The following is a 27350-nucleotide window of genomic DNA, read 5'->3' as shown; positions in this document are numbered from 1 at the left end:
CCCCCTCTTCTTATTCCCCTCCCCACTCTTCTTACCCCCCTTCCCCCTCTTCTTACCCCCCTTCCCCCTCTTCTTACCCCCTCCCCCCTCTTCTTACCCCCTCCCCCCTCTTCTTACCCCCTTCCCCCTCTTCTTACCCCCCTTCCCCCTCTTCTTACCCCCCTTCCCCCTCTTCTTACCCCCCTTCCCCCTCTTCTTACCCCCTCCCCCCTCTTTTTACTCCCCCTCCCCCTCTTCTTACCCCCCTCCCCCTCTTCTTACTCCTCCTTCCTCTTTTTACTCCCCCTCGCCCTCTTCTTACCCCTCTCCCCCCTCTTCCCTCCCCCCTCTTCTTACTCTTCCCTCCCCCCTCTTCTTACTCTTCCCTCCCCCCTCTTCTTACTCTTCCCTCCCCCCTCTTCTTACTCCCCCTGTCACGGCAAGGGTGCATAATTTAGTATTACATTCTGAAATATTATCCTTTAATGCCATTTGTGTAGTAAATGGCACAAAAGGATGCTATTGCTGAGGTCAACAGGGGTTACATCTTTTGAAGCTGGGACCCCCACAGAGGTTGGATAACAGAAGGGGAAGTGTAGATGGCATAGCAAGGTTGAAAGGGTTTTACTAATATGGATGTGGAGTAATCAAGGCTCTGCAAGGTGTGAGGTTCTACACTTGGGAAAAGTCTGAATGTCTCTTCATCCATTTGGTCTGTACCATTAAGTGCTGAGTAAAACTCTTTGAAATCTAAATGCCATTTTAAGCTTTGCTCCAGTATCATACCCAAAGGAAGGACAAAAACATTCATATTTACCCCACAGAATAATAATAAAGCCTAATTTTTATTATATTTGGAATGGGACAAGCCCAATCTTTTAATTAAGCCTAAACATGAGTTGCACAACTTAAACCGTGTGGCAGGAATTGTGATGTCTGTCCTATTGGATCGCAGGCGGGGCGTGCAACATGTCTATGGAATGGGAAAACAGTAACAAATTCATAGAGGCAATTATTATTTCTGTGGCAGGTACAGTAGAGGAGATAAAACCAAAAAGTTTATATTTGGCTTGCTGTTTCTGGAACAAAAGAGGTGGTCACTTGGAATCACTATAGGTACGCCCCTGGGTGGGGTGTGATAATTCCACAGGGTATATCTCCTGTTATCCTGAAGGGTGGTGTGTACTTGCTTGGGGTCAAGATCTAATTTTGAGTGACAGAAGTTGTACTTTGAAGTTGTACTTTGAAAAACCTAAGTGAGTAATTAGGACTTCTGTATTTTATCCTTTTTGTTTTTATCTGTTGTTGGTGTAAATAACTTGTTTATCATATATTGTTATATGCACTGTGACTATTTTTGCTCATAATAAACATTCATTTATTAAGTTCTACCTTTGTCTGGTTAAGAATCACGTTACCTGAAGAGACTAGTTGGTATTTTTATAATTACATAGATACTATGCTAAGTAATATTTGGTGGGTTTTATTGTTGATTTACCTGGGGGACCAAGGCACCCCATTTATAAATTGTCTTGGTGGTGGCAGCATTAAGATAGTAATAGTTATATTATTATGTTTAAGTGTGGGTGGTGTTAAAAGGGGGATTTTGTCATTATTTCCGGTCTAGTGCAGACAAATAGTGTACTTTAACCCTTTCACCACCACAACTACGTCACGCACACTCTTGGAGTAGGGTGCGTTCGTGACACCCCCTTCCTCTTTTTACTCCCCCTCCTCCTCTTCTTACCCCCTTCTTACTCCCCCCTCTCCCTCTTCTTACTCCCCCCTTCCTCTTTTTACTCCCCCCTCCCCTTCTTACTCCCCCTCCCTCTCTTCTTACTCCCCCTCCCTCTCTCTTCTTACTCCCCCTCCCTCTCTCTTCTTACCCCCCTCCCTTTCTCTTCTTACCCCCCCTCCCTTTCTCTTCTTACCCCCCCTCCCTTTCTCTTCTTACCCCCCCTCCCTTTCTCTTCTTACCCCCCTCCCTTTCTCTTCTTACCCCCCTCCCTTTCTCTTCTTACCCCCCCTCCCCTTCTCTTCTTACCCCCCTCCCTTTCTCTTCTTACCCCCCTCCCTTTCTCTTCTTACCCCCCCTCCCTTTCTCTTCTTACCCCCTCTCTCTTCCTACCCCCCTCCCTCTCTCTTCCTACCCCCCCTCCCTCTCTCTTCTTACCCCCCTTTCTCTTCTTACCCCCTCCCTCTCTCTTCTTACCCCCCCCTTTCTCTTCTTACCCCCCTCTCTTCTTACCCCCTCTCTCTTCCTACCCCCTCCCTCTCTCTTCCTACCCCCCTTTCTCTTCTTACCCCCTCCCTTTCTCTTTTTACCCCCTCCCTTTCTCTTTTTACCCCCTCCCTGTCTCTTCTTACCCCCCTCCCTTTCTCTTTTTACCCCCCCTCCCTCTTTCTTCTTACCCCCCTCCCTCTTTCTTCTTACCCCCTCCCTCTTTCTTCTTACCCCCCTCCCTCTTTCTTCTTACCCCCCCCTCTTTCTTCTTACCCCCCTTTCTCTTCTGACCCCCCTCCCTCTTTCTTCTTACCCCCCCTCCCTCTCTGTTCATTCCCCCTCTGTTCATTTCCCCCCTCCCCCTCTGTTCATTTCCCCCCTCCCCCTCTGTTCATTTCCCCCCTCCCCCTCTGTTCATTCCCCCCCTACCCCTCTGTTCATTCCCCCCCTGCCTCTCTGTTCATCCCCCCTCTCTGTTCATTCCCCCTCCTCCCCTCCCTCTCTGTTCATTCCCCCCCCTCCCCTCCCTCTCTGTTCATTCCCCCCCCTCCCCTCCCTCTCTGTTCATTCCCCCCTCCCCTCCCTCTCTGTTCATTCACCCCCCCTCCCCCTCCCTCTCTGTTCATCCCCCCCCTCCCCCTCCCTCTCTGTTCATTCCCCCTCCCCCTCCCTCTCTGTTCATTCCCCCTCCCCTCCCTCTCTGTTCTTACCCACCCCCTCCGCTGTAGCGTGGCCGGGCGGCTCTGCGGTCCGCGGTGCCCGGCCGCAGTGATAGGAAGGTGCACACTGAGTGTGCACCTTCCTGTGAGTCCGGCCGGGTACAGGAAACAGAAACTCCTGTTCCGCGCGGAACAGGAGTTTCTGTTTCCTGTACCCGGCCGGACTGACAGGAAGGTGCACACTGAATGTGCACCTTCCTATCACTCCGGCCGGGCACCGCGGACTGCAGAGCCGCCCGGCCACGCTACAGCGGAGGGGAGGTGAGAAGCTGCAGCCGCCTGAGGCTCTTAAGAGAGCGCTCAGGCGGCTGCAGCATTTAAAGGGGCGGCGGGCCCTCGGACCATGTCCGAAGTGCCCGACCGGTCAGTCCGCCCCTGCATGTTTGAAACATACATAACGATGCTTATCGTGCACTTTTTCATTGTTTAAGCGTGTGTGAGTTAGTGTCTCAGAGATGGGTTGTATAAGTACTTAGTAGTGTGTGTGTAATTTGTGCTTGTTTGGTTGTAATTTATATTGCTATTTGGGATGTGTCAGGTCAGGCTGTTCAGTGTGGTGTCGTCCTATTGTCCTATGTAGGGGGATAAACTAGCCCGCCATAGGTGGTACCCCTTACCATGGGGGTGGCGGGGGGAGAGTTGGCCGGTGTGGAGCCATTTGCCTGCTCTGTGGCGCCCGGTTCCCAAGTGTTGTGAGTGAAGGAGTGGTAGGTTCTCCGTGGGTGGTTGTCGTGTGTGTGGTGCGTTAATACTCTGTTGATAACTAATTATAAACGGTTTATAAACAGTTCTGGTATAGCTCTTAGCGGCCTGGGCTATAGACTCTTAGGATTTCAAGTCCCCGGGTCAGTAGACGGTTTGGCGGCAGGAACAAATGGTGCGGCCCGGGAGGGGTTCCAACTCTGGATGTTCGCCCGTCTGTCTTCAGATCTTTATGGTTCACCACCAGTAGCCTGGGGGACATCCACCTGTATTTAATGCCAGCTGATCTTAGCTTGCTTGTGAGGTGCTACAGAGATCTCCGCCATTGTAAGGTGGACCTCGTGAGGTCCTGATAGAAGGCGCCTTCAAAGATGAGCGGTGTCTTGCCTTGCAGTGCTGACCAGATGGAGATTTTGTTGTGGGAGTGTGAGCAACGCACTATGGCGCCCTGTACCGCCGTCGCTGGGGCTCTGCTGGATTTAGGCAGGCGGTAGGTCCCATCCAAGGTGACTCTTTTGGCCTGTGCTGCCGGCATAATGGTGGCCACCAAGCGTCTCACATAGTGGGGGAGTTCTTCTGGGGTCACCGTGCCCGGTATTCCCCTTATCTTTAGATGGTTTCTCCTTGACCTGTCGTCCAGTGTGGCTAGGTGTATGGAGAGCGAGTGTTGCGAGGTTTCTAGGTGTTGGATGGCTTTGTGTACGGTTTTCATACCTTGTTTTAGGTCTGCAATGTCTCCCTCTGTTGTTTTCACTCTATCGTTAACTTTCTGTACATCTGCTTTCATAGCTGTCACGTTAGCAGCCAGCAAGTTTTTGATTTACCCAACCAGGTTTTGGAAGTCCTGCTGGGTGACTGGGGCTGATCCATCTCCTTCAGCCTGTGTGGTATGCCCAGTGTGAGGCTGGACAGGCTATGAGGGGCTCTCTGGAGGTTCCGCGCCCTTACTGTTCCCATCGGGCGCAATTTTATGCGGAGGCTGCCTCTGGAGCATGTGTTCTATGTTCTGCATCTCTGTAGGAGTATGTGCAGGTGATTTGTGGGGTCTGCGTCCCATCTTGGCGGCAGTTCTGTAGTAGGGAAAGTGATGAAAACCATGTTAATGGATAGGATTGTTACTTTCCCCACTACTGAAGTAAGGCTTACTGGCCTATAGTTGCCCGACTCCTACCTACTACCTTTATTGTGAATGGGCACAACATTCGCTAATTTCCAGTCTTCTGGGACTACTCCTGTTAACAATGATTGGTTAAATAAATCTGTTAATGGTTTTGCTGTGGGTGTATTCTATCAGGTCCCATTGTCTTTACTTTTGACAGTTGAAATAGAACCTCCTTCACTGTAAACTCACATGTAACAAATGACTCATTTGTCCTTTTTCCTAACTGAGGCCACTTTTCCTTCATTTTCATCTGTAAATACTGAACACAAATATCCATTGAGGCAGTCAGCTAGACCTTTATCCACTTCTACATACCTTCCTTCTTTTGATTTGAATCTAACTATTCCTTGTTTTACTTTCCTTTTCTCATTTATGTATCTAAAAAAATGTTATCCCCCTTTTTTACTGACTGTGCTATTTTCTCTTCTGTGTGTGATTTGGAAGCTCTTGTAACTTGCTTAGCTAATTTCTGTCTAATCTTATAGATCATTCTGTCTTCCTCACTCTGTTTTTTTTTTTAATAATTACTAAATGCTAACTTTTAGTTTTTTACTATTTTGGCCACATCTGTAGAGTACCACAGTGGTTTCTTGAATTTTTTGCTTTTACTAACAAGCCTAGTGCAATATTATTATTATATAAAATAAGTATGGGTCTACCTAAACAGGGTGAAATTGTTGAAGAATAAACGCGTGCAAAAATGCCAAAAAGGCATCTTGGTCATGTAAAAATAGCCTTGGTCCTTAAGGGATTAATTTGAAAATCTTGAGCTACTTATTTGCCTGCTTATTCCTTTTAGATTGAAGTACACATTGTGAAAGCTGTTTTATTATTTATCTTTTTTCTCTTTACTAGAGAATTTTAAACATTTTTGTTTGGATGGTTGTAAAGGTCATTATCGATTTCATTTCCCACTATCTATGCTGATCTTACAGAAATTGCTCTGTTTACTTCAATATTGATTTGTGTTTCTCTTTCGCTAGTTACTTCTTATGAGGTTTAGGCTGCCCTGGGTTTGATGTTGTGTCTTGTTTCATAATTTTGTAGCTGGAGAATACTGTATTGCTTTGAAGCTCTGTTAACAAACCCACAGGTTGGAGCTGCTATGCAAGAGAACACCTAGGGCAATTCTGGCAGAATTGTACTGATGTAATTTTAGTTCAATTTCCAGATTAAAGGGATATGCAGCTGAGCTCATACTAAATCAGGGATGGCTAAATGGCAATCCCCGGCTTTTTAGAACTACAGCTCCAATGATGCTTAGACAGCCTCATAAATAAAATTAACTTTCCCCGCACCTGTGTTTGACATGTATTGCAATTTGCTACTATTTCTGGGGTTGGAACAATACAATACAAGAAAAGGATAGGGCTGCGCATATATTACTGAGTACTGTTGTATTGTGTATATTTCTAGGGTTGACCTGTTTTTATTAGGATTGGATCTTTTTTTTCTCCAAGGTATTGTATGTATTAGTTTTTGATGTGTATAATGTAGAAGAATAGACCAGGCTTACTATCCACCAAATAATGCAATGTTTTAACCTATTACTGTGTATAATATGTGTTCCGCAAGGCAATGGAGTTGCAATCTATCTAAAACAAAAAATATATAAAGCAAATAAACTAGCTACTCAAGGCCCCAAGGGGTACTAAAAAAAAAACCAAAAAAAAAAAAAATACGCAGATTTACACTGTGCACTCTGCACTGGCTCTTCTTTGTCTCATTAGAGATTATGCGGTTTAGATGAATTGTTGGTGTAGACTCACTTAAAGGAAAACTATAGGCTAGGAATACATAATTGTATTCCTAGCACTATAGTACCATATAGTGCTCCCTAGCTCATTACCAAATGAGACGATAACAAAATGTAACAGGAACAATAGGTAGTTGAGGACCCTGCTCAAACGAGCTTAGAGTCTAGAGGAGGTGAGGTATAACAACACAATAGCAAGGGTATTGAGAGAGACAGAAAGTAGACATGGTGGGAAATTAGCAGAACTGGAGGTGAGTGTGGAGTGTGGCCCTGTAGGAGAGAGCGAGAGGAAGGTTTGAAAGAGAGAAGTTACTCTTGGAGGCTATAAGTATTCCTGAAAAGATGGGTTTTGAGGGACTTCTTAATGGATTGAAGACTAGGGAAAAGTCTGACAGGGTTATGCAGGCTGTTCCAAAGGAAAAGAGATGCCCGTGAGAAGTCTTGAATTTGCAGTAAGGGTGCGAGCAGCAGACAGGAGAAGGTCGCCAGTAGAGTGGAGAGACCGAGAGGGGGCATACCTATGAATCCGTGAAGAAATGTAAGAGGGGCTAGAGTTGGTTAGAGCTGTATAGGTAAGGGTTAGTATTTTAAATTGACGCCTGAAGGGAACAGGAAGCCAGTGTAAGTATTGTGAGAGATGGGTGAGGTGTGAGAGGAGCAACAGGAGAGAAAGATCAGCCTGGCAGCAGCATTCACCACAGATTGTAGGGGGGCAGTACGGCTTCTGGCAAGACCAATTAGGAGAGTATTACAGTAATCGATGCGAGAGATTATTAGAGCGTGAACAAACTCATTGGCAGCATATTGCGTAAGAAAGGGTCGTATGCGGGCAATGTTTTTAAGTTGAAATTGACAGGTTTTAGCAAAAGACTGGACATGAGGCGCAACGGTGAGGCCAGGATCAAAAGTGACACCAAGACAGCGAGCTTGAAAGGATGGGGTGAGGCAGGTATCGTCAACCTGCAGCGAGAGTGAAGGAGGAGGATCAGTGTTATGAGGAGGAAAAATAAGAAACTCCGTTTTAGAGAGATTGAGTTTCAAAGTGGGAGGACATCCAGTCAGAGATTGAAGGAAGGCAATTGGTGACATGTTGTAGGACAGCAGGGAAGAGGTCAGGGTACAGGTGGTAGTGGAATCCAAATGAATTAATGAGTTTGCCAAGAGAGGCAATATAGTGAGAGAACAAAAGGGGACCAAGAACTGAACCTTGAGGGATTCTGACTGAGACAGGACGAGGAGAGGAGGTGCTGTTAAAAAAAAAAAAAAAGAGAGAGACCCTAAAGGAATGTTGGGAGAGATAGGAGGAAAACCACGAGAAGGCTGTGCCACAGAGACCACGAGATTAAAGAGTTAGGAGAAGGAGGCCATGATCAACAGTGTCAAAGGCAGCAGAGAAGTCAAGAAGAGTTAGTATGGAGTAGTGGCCTTTGGATTTGGCTGTGATTAGGCCATTTGTAACTTTAATAAGAGCAGTCTCCGTAGAGTGTAGGGGGCGAAAGCCAGATTGAAGAGGATCGAGGAGGGATTTAGAATTTAGGACGTGAGTCATACGATCAAAGACAAGTCTTTATAGAAGCTTTAAAGGAACACTATAGTCACCTAAATTACTTTAGCTAAATAAAGCAGTTTTAGTGTATAGATCATTCCCCTGCAATTTCACTGCTCAATTCACTGTCATTTAGGAGTTAAATCACACTGTTTCTGTTTATGCAGCCCTAGCCACACCTCCCCTGGCTATGATTGACAGAGCCTGCATGAAAACAAAAACTGGTTTCACTTTCAAACAGATGTAATTTACCTTAAATAATTGTATCTCAATCTCTAAATTGAACTTTAATCACATACAGGAGGCTCTTGCAGGGTCTAGCAAGCTATTAACATAGCAGGGGATAAGAAAATCTTAATTAAACAGAACTTAATAAAGAAAGCCTAAATAGGGCTCTCTATACAGGAATTGTTTATGGAAGGCTGTGCAAGTCACATGCAGGGAGGTGTGACTAGGGTTCATAAACAAAGGGATTTAACTCCTAAATGGCAGAGGATTGAGCAGTGAGGCTGCAGGGGCAAGTTCTATACACCAAAACTGCTTCATTAAGCTAAAGTTGTTCAGGTGACTAGAGTGTCCCTTTAATTCACACTTAATTCACGCCAATATGTATCCTCTCTGTCAGCTTGCCTGCTGTTTTGTGTGTGTGTATCTATGTGGCTCTATAATTTGTCTGTGTCTATATAATGGGAAATAATGCCACAAGGGATCTGGATAGATCCTAATTAATTATAAGCACAAAACCAAATATCTATGGCTTGAAAGAAAAGTACTGAAAGTAAAGTTTATTTCTGTGGGTAAAAATAGCCCAATTGTAACCTTCAGAAGTCTGTTCTAGTCTAGGAAATGCCATAAAATTGGTCTCTATTGGTAAAGTCAATCCTGGGTGAAATATGTTAGATGGTGGAGATGTGAATGGCATTTAATTTGAAATTGCAATAAATTGGTAAAGGGATGCAATCTTTCTAAATTCTGGACGTCAGTTATACATCTAAAAACAAATTTGTTGTATTATTATTTTTATTATTATTATCATTATTATTATTATTATTATTATTATTTATAAAGCGCCAACAAGCTCTGCAGCGCTTCACAATGGGTGGACTAACAGACATGGAAATTCTTGAAATCCTTTGTGCCAAATCAGGAGGGGATGGCCATTCTTGCAAGACGTTTAGACCCATTTTCTTAAAAAAAAGATGCTGAATATTCTTTTTTGTGTCATTAAAATGGAATAAGTGATGTAACACTATATCTACAGTGGGATTTTTATTTTTTTATTTTTTTCATTCTTTATTTTTGCAGTGCAAGATGAGTGTACAATCAGGTTGAGACATATATATATATATAAAAAAAAGCAGGTATACAGAGAAGTAACCAAATATGTCACATATTAGAACTGCACTTATTTTTTTTTTTTATAGAAAGTATTCGATAATAACAAGGTTAACAGTAAGTCCTGAGGCATAGAAGTGTGAAAACCAAGAGACTTATAAATGAGCTATGTTGCTCAGGACTAATACTAGTTAAGCTGCACAAGCATATAACAGATAGGAATATCAGTGTAGATAAGTATACTTGTGCCTGCCCGAGAGGCCCTGCGTCAAGTTAGTGGCGGTCCATCATAAAGCAAATTTTAAAAGCACATGCTAAATCACTGAGACATGTTAATAAAAGGTGTAAAGCAAAATAAACCAAATAAAATAGTGAACAGTAGCAGCTGGTCATCTTGCCACAATGTACAGTGAGTGCGAGATAGTCCATCTCCGCCTATTCCAATCAGGGGCAATTTGTTCCCCCACTGGAGCCTTAGACATATTCCCCCTACTCCACCAGAGGAATTGTTGTGGTGGGGAGAAGAGTTAAGCCTTGAGGTGATGATGGTCTCGGGTGACTGCTCGTTGTTGTGTGGAGTCCCAGGTGTAGAGCCTTTGGACTCAGGCCTGAGGCATGTCTAGGTGCTTTCTTGCCTGGTAGGGGATAAGGCTTCTTCCTCCGCTTGATCCTGGCTCTTGCAGGAGTCGCTGACACTCTCTTCCCAATGCGGCTGTGTGGCGGACGCTTGTGTGAACCTCCTCTTGGCACATGGTGTGTAGGTAGAGCTGTAGCGCACATGGCGTCCGACATTACCCAAGTGTTCCAGATTTAAAAAGCTCTGTAGCGTCTTGCAGGATGAGCAAGGGGGCCTCTGGGTTGAGGACGAAATCACCCCCACTGGTCCAAAGGGAGGGGAGGGGGAAAATGGGGCTGCAGTTGGATTTAGCGGTAGTCCAGTGCCTGGCAAGGCGGAAGAGCAGCAGCCACTCCAGTCCGGCATCCGCACGAGTCCTCGCTGCATCCTCTGTAGATTGTAAAGGTAGGCCAGATTTTAGATGCAGGGTGTCAATAAAGCACAAACAGCTAAAAAAAAAAAATAAGGGCCCCAATGGGCAAGAAGCATAAAATAAATCGGTAACTAGGTTTGAAGCTCTTTCAGAAAGCGTTCAACAGCCATGCAGGTCAGGCCCCGCCCCCTCTATATAGTAAAGTTTGCTTACTTATTTCAGCTATAATGAATTGGTTCAGGAAGGACAACCAGCTTGAAGCATTTGTAACAAATAAAGATTTGTTAGAACATAGGTAGTTCTGGTTTGTGATCTGTGCAAAACGTTGTCGTTTCTTTCAGTTTTTTTATGAATTAAACTACCAGCAGCTGATTAAGCTGTGCATTCTTCAATTAAATACAGAGTGATATACTTAATAGCATACATTTATTTATTTATTAACATTTTTAAAAATAATAATTTTACCCATGCAGGGAGACTGCCTGTCAGTTCAGGCATTCCCCCTGCAGTCAGCACTATGGACGCCTATTGCGGCCAAGTGACCGCTCTTTCGGAGTGGCCACTTGGAGGTGTCCCTAGAGGCAATGTAAACACTGCCTTTTCTCTGAAAAAAGATATTATACTCACCAGAACAACTACATTAAGCTGTAGTTATTCTGGTGACTATAGTGTACCTTTAAGGATAAGAAAATTGAAAAACAGCCTGGTCACTAAGAGGTTAAAAAAAAAGTATTTCTTGACTTACCATTAATTAGCTATCTGAAACCTGTATTTTAAAGAAACACTGCAAACACATAATGCACTTTGTTTTGCTGAAGTTCTTTATGTGCGAAGTGTCCTTTTTTTATTTTTAGGAAAAGTGTAGATTCCAATAGAAATAGGCACTTAAATAGATTACCTTTGTTACAATCAGACACTCTGTCCTCTTAGTTCCTGGTTTGGTTAGCTCAGTGTTGCTAAACTGAATAGGCAACAATTGCTCAGAGCACTTGACTTGTAAATACTTCTCATTGAGCTGCATTGGGAAGTCTGTGATTGCACAGAAAGTTTGGGCTGGGAAAGAACATACTTTCATGATTTCATTGAGTGTATATCCACAAAGTAGGGATTTTATTTATTTGTTTTGGGGCATTGAAGTGTGCCTTCAACCTGAAAAAGGTGATGTGCTTGTGAGATCTCATGTTGGTTAATGTCTGGGTAATCTTTAATCTTAAAAATATATATTTTTATTTATAGGGCCAGAGAGATACTTTAATATGTAGCTTGTATGTTATATTATTTATATTGCATTTGGTTTAGTTTACATTACAATTTGTCTAGTTTAACTTCAGTTTAGTTGCTTTTTTTTTTATAACTTTTTCTTTCAGACAGGATGAACAACCAAGGCCCTTTGCCCTACACTCTTGCTTAAAAACCACAGAGGATGAGATCCAGTTCTTGCAGACCTTTGCTCAGGTGTTAGTGCTTTGCCTCCTCCCCACGCGGGACATTCAGTCTCCAAGCCTACGAATAGTCCTCACTGAAATACTTGCTACTAAAGGTGTGTACATTGTTTACTGCTAATAGGTGAATGAAACCAAGAGAGGAGAATTGTCTAATTTAATTTGATCTGCATTATGCATTGTTTGTTTGCATCATATGGGAAAAAAACTTATTATAGGTTTGCCCAACTTTGCCCCCTCCCTAATAGTGTTTTACTATCATACCTTTAATTCTATGTTGGTCATAGACTTATTAATTATTATTATTGTCCGTCAGCTTTTAAGGTGGGCACAGTTTGACACCACATCCATTTTATAAAGCCTTTTGAGTCATGATATTTGTTACTTGTTTTTCTTGTAACACTTCTCAAAGATTAGGTGACTGTACTTGGTGTTCCCTGCAAATATGTAGATTATTTGGTCTTCACGGTAATACACCATACATAAAATATACACTAGAACACACAACAATAGAAAAAAAACCTTAACCCTGTAATCTAAAACATTGCAGTTTCAGAGAAACTGCAATGTTTATATTGCTGGGTAAAGCCTGCCTCTAGTTGCTATCTACCAAGCGGTCACTAGAGGCTTTCCCTGCGCGGTTTCACGGAGTTTGACTCCGTGAAACAACACTGGATGTCCTCACACTTTGCATAAGAATGTCCAGGATCTTTGAATCCATCATAGGAAGGATGGCCGAATCCATTTTTTTTTTTTTTTTTTTTAAAACCCCCCTCCTGACTCCACTACTTCTAATTGTCCCCCTAGTCTGCCCCAAATGCCCCCTATGCCCCCATTATTACCTATTTCTTTTATCTTTATTTTGTGCCCGGACCTAGGTCCTGGGCGCCGCCATCTTTGAGTGGGTAGATGAAGTCCCTGTAGGACACGTCATCTGGACACACTAGATAGCGCTGGGAAATTCCCACGCATGCCCAGTTGAACACTTGGGCAGTCGCTACGAAATTTAGTCTATTCATTAATTTGTCAGAAAGACAAAGGAAGGAAGAGATATTTCAGACGAACAAACACCGAATATCAGAGTTTGTTTGTTCAGTTTATTACAAAGAGGGAGCTACCAGCGTGCATGTAACAGTGACCCCCATATTAGCATAAGGAAAATTGAAATCTCCCAAATGCCCCTACTCGCTATGCCACGAGTAGAGGCATGTCTACTAAACAGTGAGCACTTTGTGGGTGAAGATGGATTACTTTTTCAGCATCAGGAATTTTCTTTTTTTTTTGGGTGGGGGGGGTGACTAGGGGCTTGGGAACCTCTAGTCACCCCTGGGTGTGGGTATTTTTACATTTAGCACCCACCTGTGGCCCATGGGTGGGGGCTGGGGGAGGACAATAGGCCCTCCACCCCCCAAGTGTCATTTAGCATCCCCACGCGCCACTCATGGGTTTGGGCCAGGGGGGTGACAAGTGGTCGTCATCATCCCAACCGCCCCCACACCCATTGTCATTTAGGTCCCCCACCCGCGGCTCAACGGTGGGGCCCGGGTGAAGGACAGTATGTAATTTAGGGCTCCCACCCCTCCGCTCGTGAATGGGGGCCGGGGGGGGAGAGTAGGTGTCCCCCCTCTTATTGTTATTTAGGCCCGCCTGACACTCATGGGTGGGGGCTGGGGGTAAGGACAATAGGTCTCCCCCAATTTAGGTCTTTCAGCCTTTTTGGTAGATAGCTCCCTGATACCATGGGAATTAAAGAGCTATCTACTAAGCGGCTGCAAGATGCAGCCGCGGAATGAATAGGATCAGAGTTTTATTCATTCAAATGGAATTTCGAACCGACCTAAAAGTACAGAATGTCGTCCTAACATGAATGAACAAACTGTTCTCATTCTGTTATGATGAAATTCGGCAGTTTCTTCTGCGTTTTGTCTAAATGACAGGATGTTCGGGAATATTGACAGGAAGCATTGCAAGATCACGAAGGAAAGGTGAGAATTGTGGGAAATTGCTCTGACCACAGGAAATAAAGCTCACTTTGCTCCTCCGCTGGTCATAGCAGACCAGGCGTCGGAAAAATAAACACAACAAAGTTGTCTAAAGTTTTGTCTAAAGTTTTAAAGAAAACTAGATCAGATAGGAAGAAACGGAGAACAGATCCTGAGAGAGGGAGAGAAGAGGAAGCGATTAAAGAAAAATAAGTTCGGCATGACAGTGCCGCTTTACCTAGCAGATTACAATGCTTCATATCTGCTCAGTGTAAGTAATGATTCCACATGTTTATCATTAGCCCCATCTTTAGAGCATTGCACAACTTTGCAAAATATCCACATTTCACAATATCAAGCAGGACATTTAAATAATCTGCAAATATTGGTAACCTTTCCTATAACTCTGTAGCTGCAGTGAGTACTCTATTGAAATGACTTTATGAAAAAAGTATTCCATTTTAGGCAAAGATTAAATAAAAAAAAAAGTAAATAGTAAAAAACAGGTATAGGCAACCTTCGGCAGCGATAACGTTCTGTTCCGTGTTGAATTGTTTTAATGGTTTAATGCTAAATAAGAGACCCCCCTGCCCATTTTTTCTGGGCTGCAAGGCTGTGATTGGCCAGGAGTGTCACCTGACTGCTTTCAGTCTATCACAGTGCCCATTGTTGGTTTGAATTGGTATGGCTAGAGAGAAGAGTGCAATTTCTGCCTTACCCATTTCTCCAGTGGTGGCTGGGCAGCCATCGACCCTCATTCATTGCTAAACTATTTGAAAGTAGCTTATGGGGGGGGGGGGGGGGGGAATCACATCAAGGCATTTCAACCATTAAATTAAATTAAAGGAACACTATAGGGTCAGGAACACAAACTTGTATTCCTGACCCTATAGTGTTAAAACCACCATCTAGTCCCCCTGGCCCCATTGCCTCCCTAAATATTGAAAAATCTTGTATTCATGTCTGCAGCTGTTGCCTCTGCCCCTGATCTGCCTGCTTACAACTGACATCATCATAAGTGATTCTGGTAGCCAATCACAATGCTTTTTAATAGGATTGGCTGAGACTGTCATGGAGGCAGATCAGAGCCAGCACAAGCCAATCACAGCCCTGGCCAATCAGCATCTCCTCATAGAGATACATTGCATCAATGCATCTCTATGAGGAAAGTTCAGTGTCTGCATGCAGAGAGTGGAGACACTGAATGGCAGTGCTGCCCAGTGTGCAGCATTTCCCCAGAAAGCACCTCTAGTAGACATCCGAGGAGTGGCCAGTGGAGTTCTCACTAGGCTATAATGTAAACGCTGCATTTTCTCTGAAAATACAGTGTTTTCTGCAAAAAGCCTAAAGGGAATGATTCTACTCACCAGAACATATAGAATAAGCTGTAGATGTTAAGGTGACTATAGTGTCCCTTTAAAACTGCAATAGTGCCTATAGTACCCATTTAAGAATATTGCATCAAGGGGTGTATAAAAATGAACACAAACCTGTACCATTTATTTTTGCTCATTTGATTGCAGAACATTTCTTGTATGTATCAGGTGTAACGTATTGGACAGATGGTCACGGAGGTAAAAAAGGAATTTACATTAAAAATAAATACATTTTAATACTCATTGCCATTTTACTTATGTTTTCTTCTCTTGTACAAAGCCTATTCATGTATATTTAAACCTGCAGCTCAGGCAAAAAGCCGAAATTAAGGCCATGATTAGTGAAATAAAGATTTACTTTTTATTTATTTTTTTGTTTGTTTCCTTAGTCCTGAAGCCTTTGGTGGAGCTGCTGAGTGATCCAGATTACATTAATCAGATGCTGCTCAGCCAACTCGAATACAGAGAACAGGTGAATGAGCGTCACAAGAAGACCTACACTTATGCCCCTTCATATGAGGAATTTATCAAACTCATCAATAACAGTTCTGACATTGAGTTCCTGAAGCAGCTAAGGTACTTCATGTTCTCTCTCTCATCACACAAAAGGGGAATTAACAAGTCTGTCTTCTTCTATATCAATGGTAGTAGAAACAAAATAAAAATTCAATGATATGTAGATTTTTACCTCTAGTAATAAAAATGAGAGTGCCAATCACTTTCGTCACAATCAAAAAAAAAAAAACACAAATCCAAATGGGAAGCCAATGGCAGTAACGTAGGCACGTTGCTATGACAACCAAACAGCAGCACATGCTGTAACAAATAAAAAATAAAAAAAGGGGGAAACATTGACATCAAATCACTGGAGCTGAGGGGTGAAAGGAAAGGAAGGGAAGGAGTTTGGATAGCGCTTTGATATAGCCTCCTATGGTATATGTAACAAAATAAAGGACGGCATAACATTCTACACTATATAGTGTCCACTTTTTTGTTTTGTTCCATATTCCTGGACCACCTACTGAGCTCAAGAGATGCACCACAATATCACACCGCTCAAATGCAACCAATAGATACTCTGCTCAATCTACTGTAAGTGCATCTCTGTGTCTTTTCCACTTCACGTTGTATTACATGCTACACTATATTATTCTCTCCTGTGTTTTGTTACATATACCATAGGAGGCTATATCAAGGCACTACTCCAAATTCCTTCCCTCCACTACCTCCTATTTCTACTGGGTAAGAGAGACTCTGGCCTGGGTTGTCTGAGCTGCCTTCTTGAAATTACCAGTATCTCTTCAACGCTGAATCCTACCCTTTGCTTGGTTTTTATATAGATGGGTCAAAGTAAGCAGCTTACTTTATTCCCCTCTATTGAACCCTAGTTTTTCGTGGTATTTTGGGCAAATTATGAGTGGTTAATTTGGTGGCTCTATGAAGGTGGGTGACGAGGGATGTAAAATCTGTGGAGGTGATTGATCGCCCTGGTTGCTGCAACCTAGCTGGTCAATCCAATAGGTAATTAGAGCTGCTTATAACAGCGTTTACTCTCTCTTCTCTTGCATAGATTGGATGTATATTATTGAGGGGCTTCTTATTTAACTGCCAAACCTCCTTTTACTTTACTATTCCCCTTTCCTCCTCATGACTGAATATGGAGTTCTCGGATAAGTGTTTATAATTGGAGTTGGTTTACATTTCAGACTGGATATTGCCAATGGGGCTGTCTCTTAATCTGGAACATTTTCTGTGTTCAATAATCAGTCTATGGAATATTTTGATAGGAGGATATAACCTTTTCAAGCTTTTTAACTCGTTCTGACCATTTAAGTGCCATTTATTAATATGATGATGATTTTTTTTTTTATTGTTTTTTTTGTTTACAATTATTTTTATTTCTGTTTAAGTACCCGTTAAGGACTTGCTCATGTGTGATATGCCATATAGGCATATTAGACTTTAGTTGTCTACAATGATCAGTGTCCTTGTCCCAAGGTTTCTAGGTCCCTCCCCCTCCCCCCGTTTGACTAAAGGGCAAAATATAATTTAACCTTACCTCTATGCAGCACTGAATCTCCCTCAGCACTGGTAAGGTCTCCTCCTCCAGCAACGTCACATCAATGGGGGGACCTAATGTGCAGCTAGCACAGGACCCACACTTATGCTTCCCTATTGAAAAGCATTGAAGCATAGAACATAGAAGATGTTTGACATCCACGTCCAAAGCGTCCATTGTTGCATAGTGGGTCTCCGCTAGGGACCTGGAGGCGCCTTTAGTGGCTCTCAGGAAGACAGCCACTAGAGGTGGTGTTAACCCTACAATGTAGTCATTGTGGTTTCTCAGACACTGCAATGTTTCATGTTGCAGGGTTAATCAGACAGGGCCACTGCACCAAGACCACGTCCATGAGCTGAAGTGGTCTGGGTGCCTTTAGTGTCCCTTTTTAAAAAAAAAAAAAAAAAAAAAAAACAACAACAACAACAAAAAAAACTGTATAAACCTACTAAATTGCACTTTTTTTTTTTTTTTTTTTTTTAATATGGACAACATTTTCCTAAACTAGAAGAACATCCACAAAGGACATCCACAAAGGAAAACACAGTGTTGTAATAATATGTTCATATAATAAGCTCAATACACATAAATAATAAACAAAAACAGCTCATTATTAATCTTGACACCAGTTATCTCAATACTATATTCTATTCTTTATACCAACCCCAACTGTTATTTTGAATGTCATCATACTGATGGATATAGCATATGACCCAGATGGGTTTCAAGCAAACAATTCTAGAACAAAAGGTTACAATGGGCTAAATTTATAATTTATAATTTGCAGTTCTGGGCTAAGAGCTAAATGTAGAATAAACACTGCAGGAAGCAGGATGCCACTGCTCCATATTTAGCACTTTTCAATCTTTTTATACATGTAACATTGTAAAATATAAATAAAAAAAGCAACAATCGACCATTTCACCAGGTTTAGATTATTCCTCATCTATTGGTGGGTAAAAACGTTAACTTGCCTATTTATTAATTTGCTGTTAATGTACATTGTTATTTTTCTTCAAAATCTATTTATTTATATTTAAAATGTTTTATTTAAACAAAATCTTGTTTTGCATCTAAATGCAATGTGTACGTCGGGTCAGCTAGAGGGTCTATATACAATGAATAAATAAAATAATATGCATACTTTGCAATATTTAAACTCAATTAAATCTATTTTTTGGGTTTTGTTTACCATCAAAACTATTTTCTTGCATATGACAGGAAGTTATCCTTTAAAAAAAATTTGTTTTTCAATATCAACACAGGCAGCGTTTTTTGTGGCTTAGTTATAACTCTGCATCTTTTATACAGTATTTTGTCCGGTCTAAAAAAAAAGTATTTAGCTATTTAGCTCTCCCTGTTTGTAGTTTAAATGCAAGTGTTTATCTTGTATAGAAAAGCATGATGTTGTTGCCTGGCTACTTAGCTGTTCTTTTGATGTAAAAATAGCTGTGTTAATGAAGCCAGCCCTTCCTACCATAACTGGCATCATAAATCATCTTTCATTAGATATTCGAGCTGACATACTATGTATCATCTCTTAGATGGCAAAATACTAAAGGGATTGCTTGTCTCCCATTCCGTACCACTTGTTACTTTTTCAGATTCATTCTGAGTTATTAATCTAAGCTTGCAAAATATCAACCTAAATTGAGTTTGAGAGAATACAGTCTAAAGGAATAGTGGCATTTAGTGATATTCATACGCAAGATAATAGCTAACCAAAAGTTAATTAGGGGTCATATTAATTATTTTTCAGTAGTTATTTTTTTCATTAACATAATTTTTCTATTTTTATTAAATGGAGGGAACAATTGTAATAGCAAAACATGAAATTTACTTTTAATCGTTTTTTATGGTTTTTATTTTATTTGAACAGACACCTTTTTTCATGGACCATTTGCCAATCCAATGCTCTATTTTGCATTACTTAGATTTGTACAGTGAAATTCTATGTATGAATATATAGTGATAGTATTTTAATGGGTGGGAAGACATGAAAGAAGAGGACAGTATATATGTATGGTAGGCAATATATCGCATAAGTAACTTAGACCACACAGTAAACACAGACACAGTTTATTTTTATTTCAATGGGCTTGGCCGTGATGTTTATTTAAATCTTAAAAGGGGCATACCACCATAACTTGATAACGGTAACATATTTACATAAATGTTTCACTTTACTTCCAAAACTTTTAACTTTCAGCATCACTTAATTGCCAGTCAGTCATAGCTAACCTCACTGCTTTTTATATACAACCATTTAACACATATCCTTCCTCAGAACTTGAACCTGAGGATGACTTTGCCCCCACAGCCAATGCCCTTTCTATCATGTTTCGCAAAATCCAGATTAAAATATCCAGACCGATATTCGACAAATGAACCTGGTCCTTACTAAACAGGCCCCGTTCTTTCTGATCCAATCCTAAATGCCTGGACGAAAACCCACCAGCCATGGCAAATCTTGACATTGCTAACTTCAACTTTCTACGCACTCCCTCCAGCACCTTCAACCCTTGGTTTACTTATTACCGCCAGCGCTGGACCATTTCTGACCAAACTGGAATGGTGTAATGGAATAGCTTTCTCCATTCCAAACAAACCTTTTTTTACATACGTAATAACTGAACTGATTTAACACCTATTTCATGACCCCTTGTATGAATTATAAAATATCTGGAGCAGGCCAAGTTGATGCGCACTCTAATATGAGCTCCATTAACTGATGAAGTCGCCGACCACCTACAACTTTCAAATATATTGCGACGTCATCACGATTGAAATCCAAATTCAGTCCATGTATCCTTGCTCCTGCTCTTTGCATGGCCCGTTTTACAAAGGAATGACCTGCAACCCAAACATTTGTTACGATACTTGAAGAAATAATAAAAGGGTTAAAGGAGGAAAGAACAAACATTACATCATGTCATTTCACACATATAACTTAAAACAGTTTGACTCCCACCTCCCCATCTTCTTAATAGCATCTGTTCCAAAAACCTGATTCAGCTGATTTAGCAGCTTAATTTGCTGCCCCAATTCCGAAGAATGTGTAGTACATTTTCCTTTATAACCAAGCATTTCGAAGCATAACTGCAAAAAAAAAAAAAAAAAACCTCTGGAATTGTGTTAGAGGAGAACTTGAGATATGCACCAACAGAGGACCATGTACCACAGGGCGGACAGCTAAATAATCACGCAATGTCTCCACTGGGCAAATTCTGCCTTCCTTGACAAATGAATCCATTTGCCTTTACCCATTTGATAGTTTTTTGAAGATTGCAACCAAATATCTACCTGTAAATCCCTTATAATCACATTCTTAAACTGCAAACCTGACAGTCTGAATCTACTAAAAGAAACCAACTCACTGATCCTAAATGCTGCAAAAGAGCCAAAGAAAAACTACTAATAACAAATATGCTTCGAATTGTGAATAACAAACAGTGTTTAGAACATCAGGCAAATCTCCTAACACTGAATAAGTTATGGGACCCCTAACATCATTAACTCGAACTCTTTAAAATTACCTTTTAACAACTGTTTAATCACAAATACATTCACTACTACTGGCTTACCTAAAAGCCCAAAAAAAAAAGGTTACACCTGCTAAGTGTCTGGAGATGGCATTTTTAGATTTACCATTGTTAATACATTGAAACACAAAAGAGAAGAGGCGGCTTCTATATTACCACCTACTGGATCAACTCCGATAAGTTCATAGAATTTATACCATTCATTCCATGTTGACACATATACAATCCACGTGCCCTGTGCCAGTGCTTTCATGAGAAATTGCCCGGCTCTTCCCAGATTAATTGCCAAAGGCATTTTGGCAATTCCACGCTATTTTCATCTGAGTCCGGCACTAAACCCCATAAACCGCTGTGCTGAAGACGAGAAATAGCATCAGCTACTTTATTCTCAATACCCGGAATATGCACAGCCCTCACCCAAATATTATGTTTTAAACATAACAATACTAGATTCCGCAACAAATTAATAACAAAGCAACATTTAGAATGCATTGAATTACTAGCGTGTACCACCGACTTATTGTCACAGTGGAACATAATCCGTTTATTCTGCAGTTCCTTGCCCCATGCTAAAATTGATTATACAATTGGCAACAGCTCCAGCAGGATTAAATTGCATGATTTTGCTATGACATGACGAAAAGTCATGATTTTATTAAAGACACGGAGGCGAGTATTGCATATCCCTTTCTATACTGTCCACCAATAGCAGCAAAGAATACAAACAGAATGAAAAAATAATGAACATACAGTAACATAGGCCCCTCTCCACTCAGGTCCCAGTATAAGAGGCAGCACTTCCCTTCCATTTCCCTCTTTTTGAAGATGCGACCGTAGAAAACAAATGTCCAAACCAAGAACAGTGATAAAGTCCAATAAGTAGACAACTTAGAACTGAAGAGGATAACTCATCAACAACAGGGAAGCACGACCGGATGAAATGTAGGACCAAAGGTTATCAGCGGGGGAGTCTTCACAAGCTGAATAATGGCATGCCATCTTGTCGGATCAGGCTGTGAAAACATAAAGGAACAGGAGCCGACAGGTTAAAGTCGATAATTGCAACCAATGTCAAGGTCAAACTGAGGAAAAAAATCCCACATATATACAGTCCCACACTTCAGAGTGATTAACAATTAACTTACATAAACACCACCATTACGACACGGCCCCACTTACCGTACCAAGATATTCGATGTGACTCGTTGCAACATTCGACAAGCTGGGTGGGGAAAAACTACATAACTTTACATAACTGTAGAAATAAAACATGGGTGGGACAATACTCGCCTCCGTGTCTTTAATAAAATCATGACTTTTTGTCATATAATAGCAAAATCATGCAATTTTATAACAAGACACGGAGGCTCATATTGCAAGTTTAAAGCTGGTCCACTACTGCAGCAAATGTATGTGGGGTCGGGCGAAAGTAAAATTCCCGGAAAGTAGACTCCCTTGACCAATCAGCTGTCTTCATAAGGTCCTCCAGACGTGCACCTGCAGTCATCATCGAAGAGGCCGAGCCCCCCCCGGACCGAATGGGTGCCAAAGACAGCGGTATCAATGCCCGCCTGGGACAATAACCACTTCACCCAGCGTGACAATGTGGTGCTGGAGACCGGGCGGAAAGGAGGGCGAAAGGATAAGAATAGCTGTGGAGATACAGCGGAATAGTGAGGTTTGGTGTGATTTTCGTATTCGCGTAGGCAAGCCACTGGACACAATGCCGGAGAGGTAGGGAGATTCTGGTAGGATACCGATTTGATAGAGGTCTTCGTCCGTTGACTGATGTTGAAAGTTACCCCGTCCGTGGTGTATGACTTGGCGTCAAAGTCCAGAGCTCTGACGTCCGAGACCCTCTTGCATGAGACAAGGCAGAGCGGGCAAACCAACTTGGCTGATAGTTGTTTTAAGGAGAGCACTGAGTTAGCGGGCCAGGATGAGATGAAGGACAACACAATGGAGACATCCCAGGTCGTGGAGTAGCGAGGCCTGGGTGGCCGAGAGAATCGAGAGCCCCTGAGGAGTCGGCACACTAGGGGGTGTTGTTCCGTGGGGCATCCGTCAAAGCCTTGATGAGTCGCAGAGATGGCAGACCGGTAAAGGTTGATAATCCTGTAAGCCTTCCCCGCCTCGAAGAGGGAAGTCAGAAATTGCAGGATCATGGTTACAGGGGCTGAAACGGGATCCACATTCCTAGCCAGGCACCAGCCAGCCCAAGCTCGCCAAGCTGACCCATTTGCCCGTCTAGTGCCTGGAGCCCATGCTTCCGCCAACAGTCGTCTAGTAGTGTCTGAAACTCCCTGTATCTCCCAGGGTCCCGGAGATCCGCCACGCCAGGAGTGGAAGGGAGCCTTCCAACAGGAGTGGGTGACATCGTCCCATCGGGTCCAGCAGCAATTTGTGGAATGACGGCAGTAGTCAGGGATAGTCCATCGTCATCACGAGTATTTGAGGGAACCACGACTGTGTTTCCCAGAAGGGGGTCACTATGACCAACTCCGCCCGGTGTCTGCAGGAGTGAGCGCGGAATCATAGAAAATGGGGGGAAAGCATATAGGGGGCCCTGGCTCCAGTCTTGCAGAAAGGCGTCTACTGCCTCCGCCGTAGGGTCTGGCCTCCAGCTGAAGAAACGTGACAGTTGGGTGCTGAGCCGGGAAGCGAAGAGGTTGATAGTAAAGGGACCCCAGAGAGACGATATAGTGGAGAACACATCTGTGTCCAATCTCCAGTCGCTGGTGTCTGAAAGATATCGTGACCCCCAGTCCGCTTGAACGTTGTGTAGACCAGGTAAGTATTCCGCGTGGACCATCAGGTTCCGTTCTAGGCAAAATTCCCAAAAGTCTTTCGACAAGCTGGCCAACACTGCCGACTGTGTACCGCCCAGGTGGTTGACATACCTCACTGCCGAGACGTTGTCCATACGGAGTCTGATGTAAGTCAGGGTCTCGGTCCCTCGCGAAGCTGCGGATGGCGAAGGAGCCTGCTAGGAGTTCCAGCGCGTTGATGTGCAGCCGGGATTCAGATGCCGACCAACGGCCTCCTGTTGACTCCCTCGCAATGGCCCCCCCAGCCGTGGAGACTTGCATCTGAGTCGATCGTGAACTCTGGCAGAGAGCCGAAGATCGCTTTGCCGTCCTTCGTTTCGCTGTCCAGTGACACCAGGTTCGCGTAGGATGCACCGGCTCTCAGGTGCGCAATCTTCAGGCGTTGTAGTGCTCGGTAGTGGAGCAGGCCCGGAAACACTGCCTGTATTCGTGGAGCCCGAATAGTGCTCGTCCGAAGGACGTGGTAAGAGGGCCTGAGAAATAGTATGGGAGAGGGTAGATGACATGGACCCCATGGCCGCCATAATGGCGTCTGTCACCGAGCGCTGTAGCGCTAAGAACTGTGCCCCATCAGAGTGGGTGGTTCTGTCTGTCAGAGTGGGTGAATTGCCCGAGGTGACAGGTGCCTCACCCCTACTGAGTGGGGTATCAGACTCCTCAGAGGGAGGGGAACCAGAAGTTAGTCTGGGTTTAGGCATGATAAGTATAGCAAGATGATAAGTAATGTAGTAATTAATCCCTAGTAAGCTAGGAGAAATAGTATGGGTTAGTCACCCAAAACAGAAGCAACAGGCAAAAAATGATCTCACCAGGGCCCAGACCAGTGTCACACTCAAACACAGGGTAGGGAGGAAGACAAGAAGTCAGAAAATGGCCGCCGGTAATCTCGCGAGATTCGCGGCAAAAAATGCGAAGTTCGTTAATGAAAGAAGAAACCGAACGTTCGGCAGATAAAAGGAGTGAATTTGCGGACAAAATAGGTAAGTATAAGAAAAAACGTAAAACAGGCGAACGAGCCGTTCGCGTAAATTAAGCGAATGCGGCAAACAGGCGAATGGTGCTATCTGCTGAATGGTGAGTGGTATGTATGCGTGACGAATCAGCCGAATAGGCTTAATTCGTGCGCGCACACAGCCGAATAACTGAGAAAAAATGTGCGCAAAATGGCGCTGAGGGTAACGGGGAGGACAAGAGGAAAAAAGGATTCAGGGTAAAAGGGGTAAGAAGCAGAATAGCATAACAGGGGAGGTCTGGACCCTGGGCACAAGAAGCAAGAAAGTATAAAGCAAGAACTCTAAATAAAACCGCATCAATAATAGATAAAGTTATACCAATATAATACCAGTTATTAATAAAATAAAGCTATATAGTACAATACCAGTTAACAATAAATATCAATAATAATAAAATCAATAAGGAACAATAGTATTAAACAATATCAATAGAAAAACACAGGACAAAAATGTGACATGTACTTATCTTTGTGTCGGAGCAGCAAAGAAAGAGGGAAATGGAAGGGAAGTGCTGCCTATTATACTGGGACCTGAGCGGGGAGGAGCCTATGTTATTGTATGTTCATTATTTTTTCATTCTGTTTGTATTCTTTGCTGCTATTGGTGGACATTTTCTAGAAAAGGAAGGCAATCCAGTGTCTCGTAACATTTAAAGCAATGCCGCCTGTAACTTAACAATATTATCTCATTTCTTTTACAATGAAAAGAATAAAAAGGGCCATGTTTACAAGGCAGGGTCCTGCTTTCTTCTGCCCGAACACGTGTATGAACAGGGGAGGTTTATGTGAGTTTAAGTTCATGTGTCTGTTTAGTCCATGTGCAAACAAGTAACTAAACTACAACTCCCATAAACTCCTGCTGTACAGTGATATAAGGATTATGGGTAGCACTGCCATAGCAATTTATACAAATATATTGATTGCCTGAGTCAGTTCTTGGTCTGCGCAAAGCTTACTGCAGATACCACAAAGTCTGGCTACAAAGCTTACTGCAGATACCACAAAGTCTGGCTACAAAGCTTACAGCAGATACATGGGGGAAAAAGGAGTATACTATTTGTATTTGCAAATATAAGGCATTGTTCGAAATGCATTTACAAAGAATAAAAAATTACAAATTGGCCAACTTTAGCCTGGAATGTCTGACACACAGAAGACGTTTTCTTAATAATACTCAAACCCTTATAAAAATATATATACACCGTATATACTCGAGTATAAGCCGAGTTTTTCAGCACATTTTTTGTGCTGAAAAAACCCAACTCGGCTTATACTCGAGTCAATAGTCGGTATTATGGCAATTTGCATTGCCATAATACAGACTGGGGGGAGAGGGGTGCTGGCAGAGCTGTACTTACCTTTCCTGCAGCTCCTGTCAGCTCTCTCCTCCTCCGCGCCGTCCGTTCAGCACCTCGGTCAGCTCCCAGTGTAAGTCTCGCGAGAGCCGCGGCTCTCGCGAGACTTACACTGGGAGCTGACAGAGGGAGCTGCACAGACCGCGCGGAGGAGGAAGGAGCTGCAGGAAAGGTAAGTACAGCTCTGCCAGCACCCCTCTCCCCCCACTGAACTACCAATGACACTGGACCACCAGGGAAGGAGCCCCCCTCCCTGGCCAGCTAGCAAGCAGGGAGGGGGGACGAAAAAAAAAAAGATAATTTAAAAAAAAAAAGTAATAATAATTAAATAATAAATAATAATAAAAAAAATAATATAAAAAAATACAAAAAAATAATAATTAATAATATATCAAATGCCCACCCCCACCAACACATACACAAACACACACTGCATCACACACTGCATCACACACTCACACTTCATTCATATACACACACTGCACTCACACACACTGCACTCACACACACTGCACTCACACACGCTGCATTCACACACACACTGCACTCATACACACACTGCACTCACACACACACTGCACTCACACACACACTGCACTCACACACACTGCACTCATACACACTGCACTCATACACACACACACTGCATTCATTATATACACACACTGGAAATAAATATTCAATTAATATATACGCACACACACTGCACTCATACGCACACACACTGCACTCACGCACTGCACTCATACACACTGCACTCATACGCACACTGCACTCATACACGCACTACACTCATACACACTGCACACATACACACACTGCATTCATTATATACACACACTGAAAATAAATATTCAATTAATATATACGCACACACACTGCACTCATACACACACACACACACACTGCACTCATACACACACACACACACTGCACTCATACACACACACACTGCACTCACACACACACACTGCACTCATACACACACACTCTGCACTCATACACACACACTGCACTCATACACACACACACTGCACTCATACACACACACACTGCACTCATACACACACACTGCACTCACACACTGCACTCATACACGCACTGCACTCATACACGCACTGCACTCATACACGCACTGCACTCACACACTGCACTCATACACGCACTGCACTCACACACTGCACTCATACACGCACTGCACTCATACACGCACTGCACTCATACACGCACTGCACTCATACGCACACTGCACTCATACGCACACACTGCATTCATTATATACACACACTGTAAATAAATATTCAATTAATATAATTTTTTTAGGATCTAATTTTATTTAGAA

The 27350-nt window shown here is 42.8% G+C and overlaps 1 protein-coding gene across 1 annotated transcript in view; it reads left to right on the top strand.

The window, feature by feature from the left end:
- The window catches only part of SNX25 (sorting nexin 25), a 200037-nt gene that overhangs the window by 111076 nt on the left and 61611 nt on the right, over window positions 1-27350 (top strand). Inside the window, exons 4-5 of the mRNA XM_063458117.1 lie at window positions 11780-11952; window positions 15602-15788. Of these exons, the coding sequence (XP_063314187.1) occupies window positions 11780-11952; window positions 15602-15788 (360 nt within the window). The remainder of the gene's footprint in view (window positions 1-11779; window positions 11953-15601; window positions 15789-27350) is intronic.

This window comes from Pelobates fuscus, chromosome 6 (assembly GCF_036172605.1).
Source record: "Pelobates fuscus isolate aPelFus1 chromosome 6, aPelFus1.pri, whole genome shotgun sequence".
NCBI classification, from domain to species: Eukaryota; Metazoa; Chordata; class Amphibia; order Anura; family Pelobatidae; genus Pelobates; species Pelobates fuscus.
The sequence above is the reverse complement of the archived record's forward strand: the minus strand, read 5'-3'. Positions and strand labels throughout refer to the sequence as shown.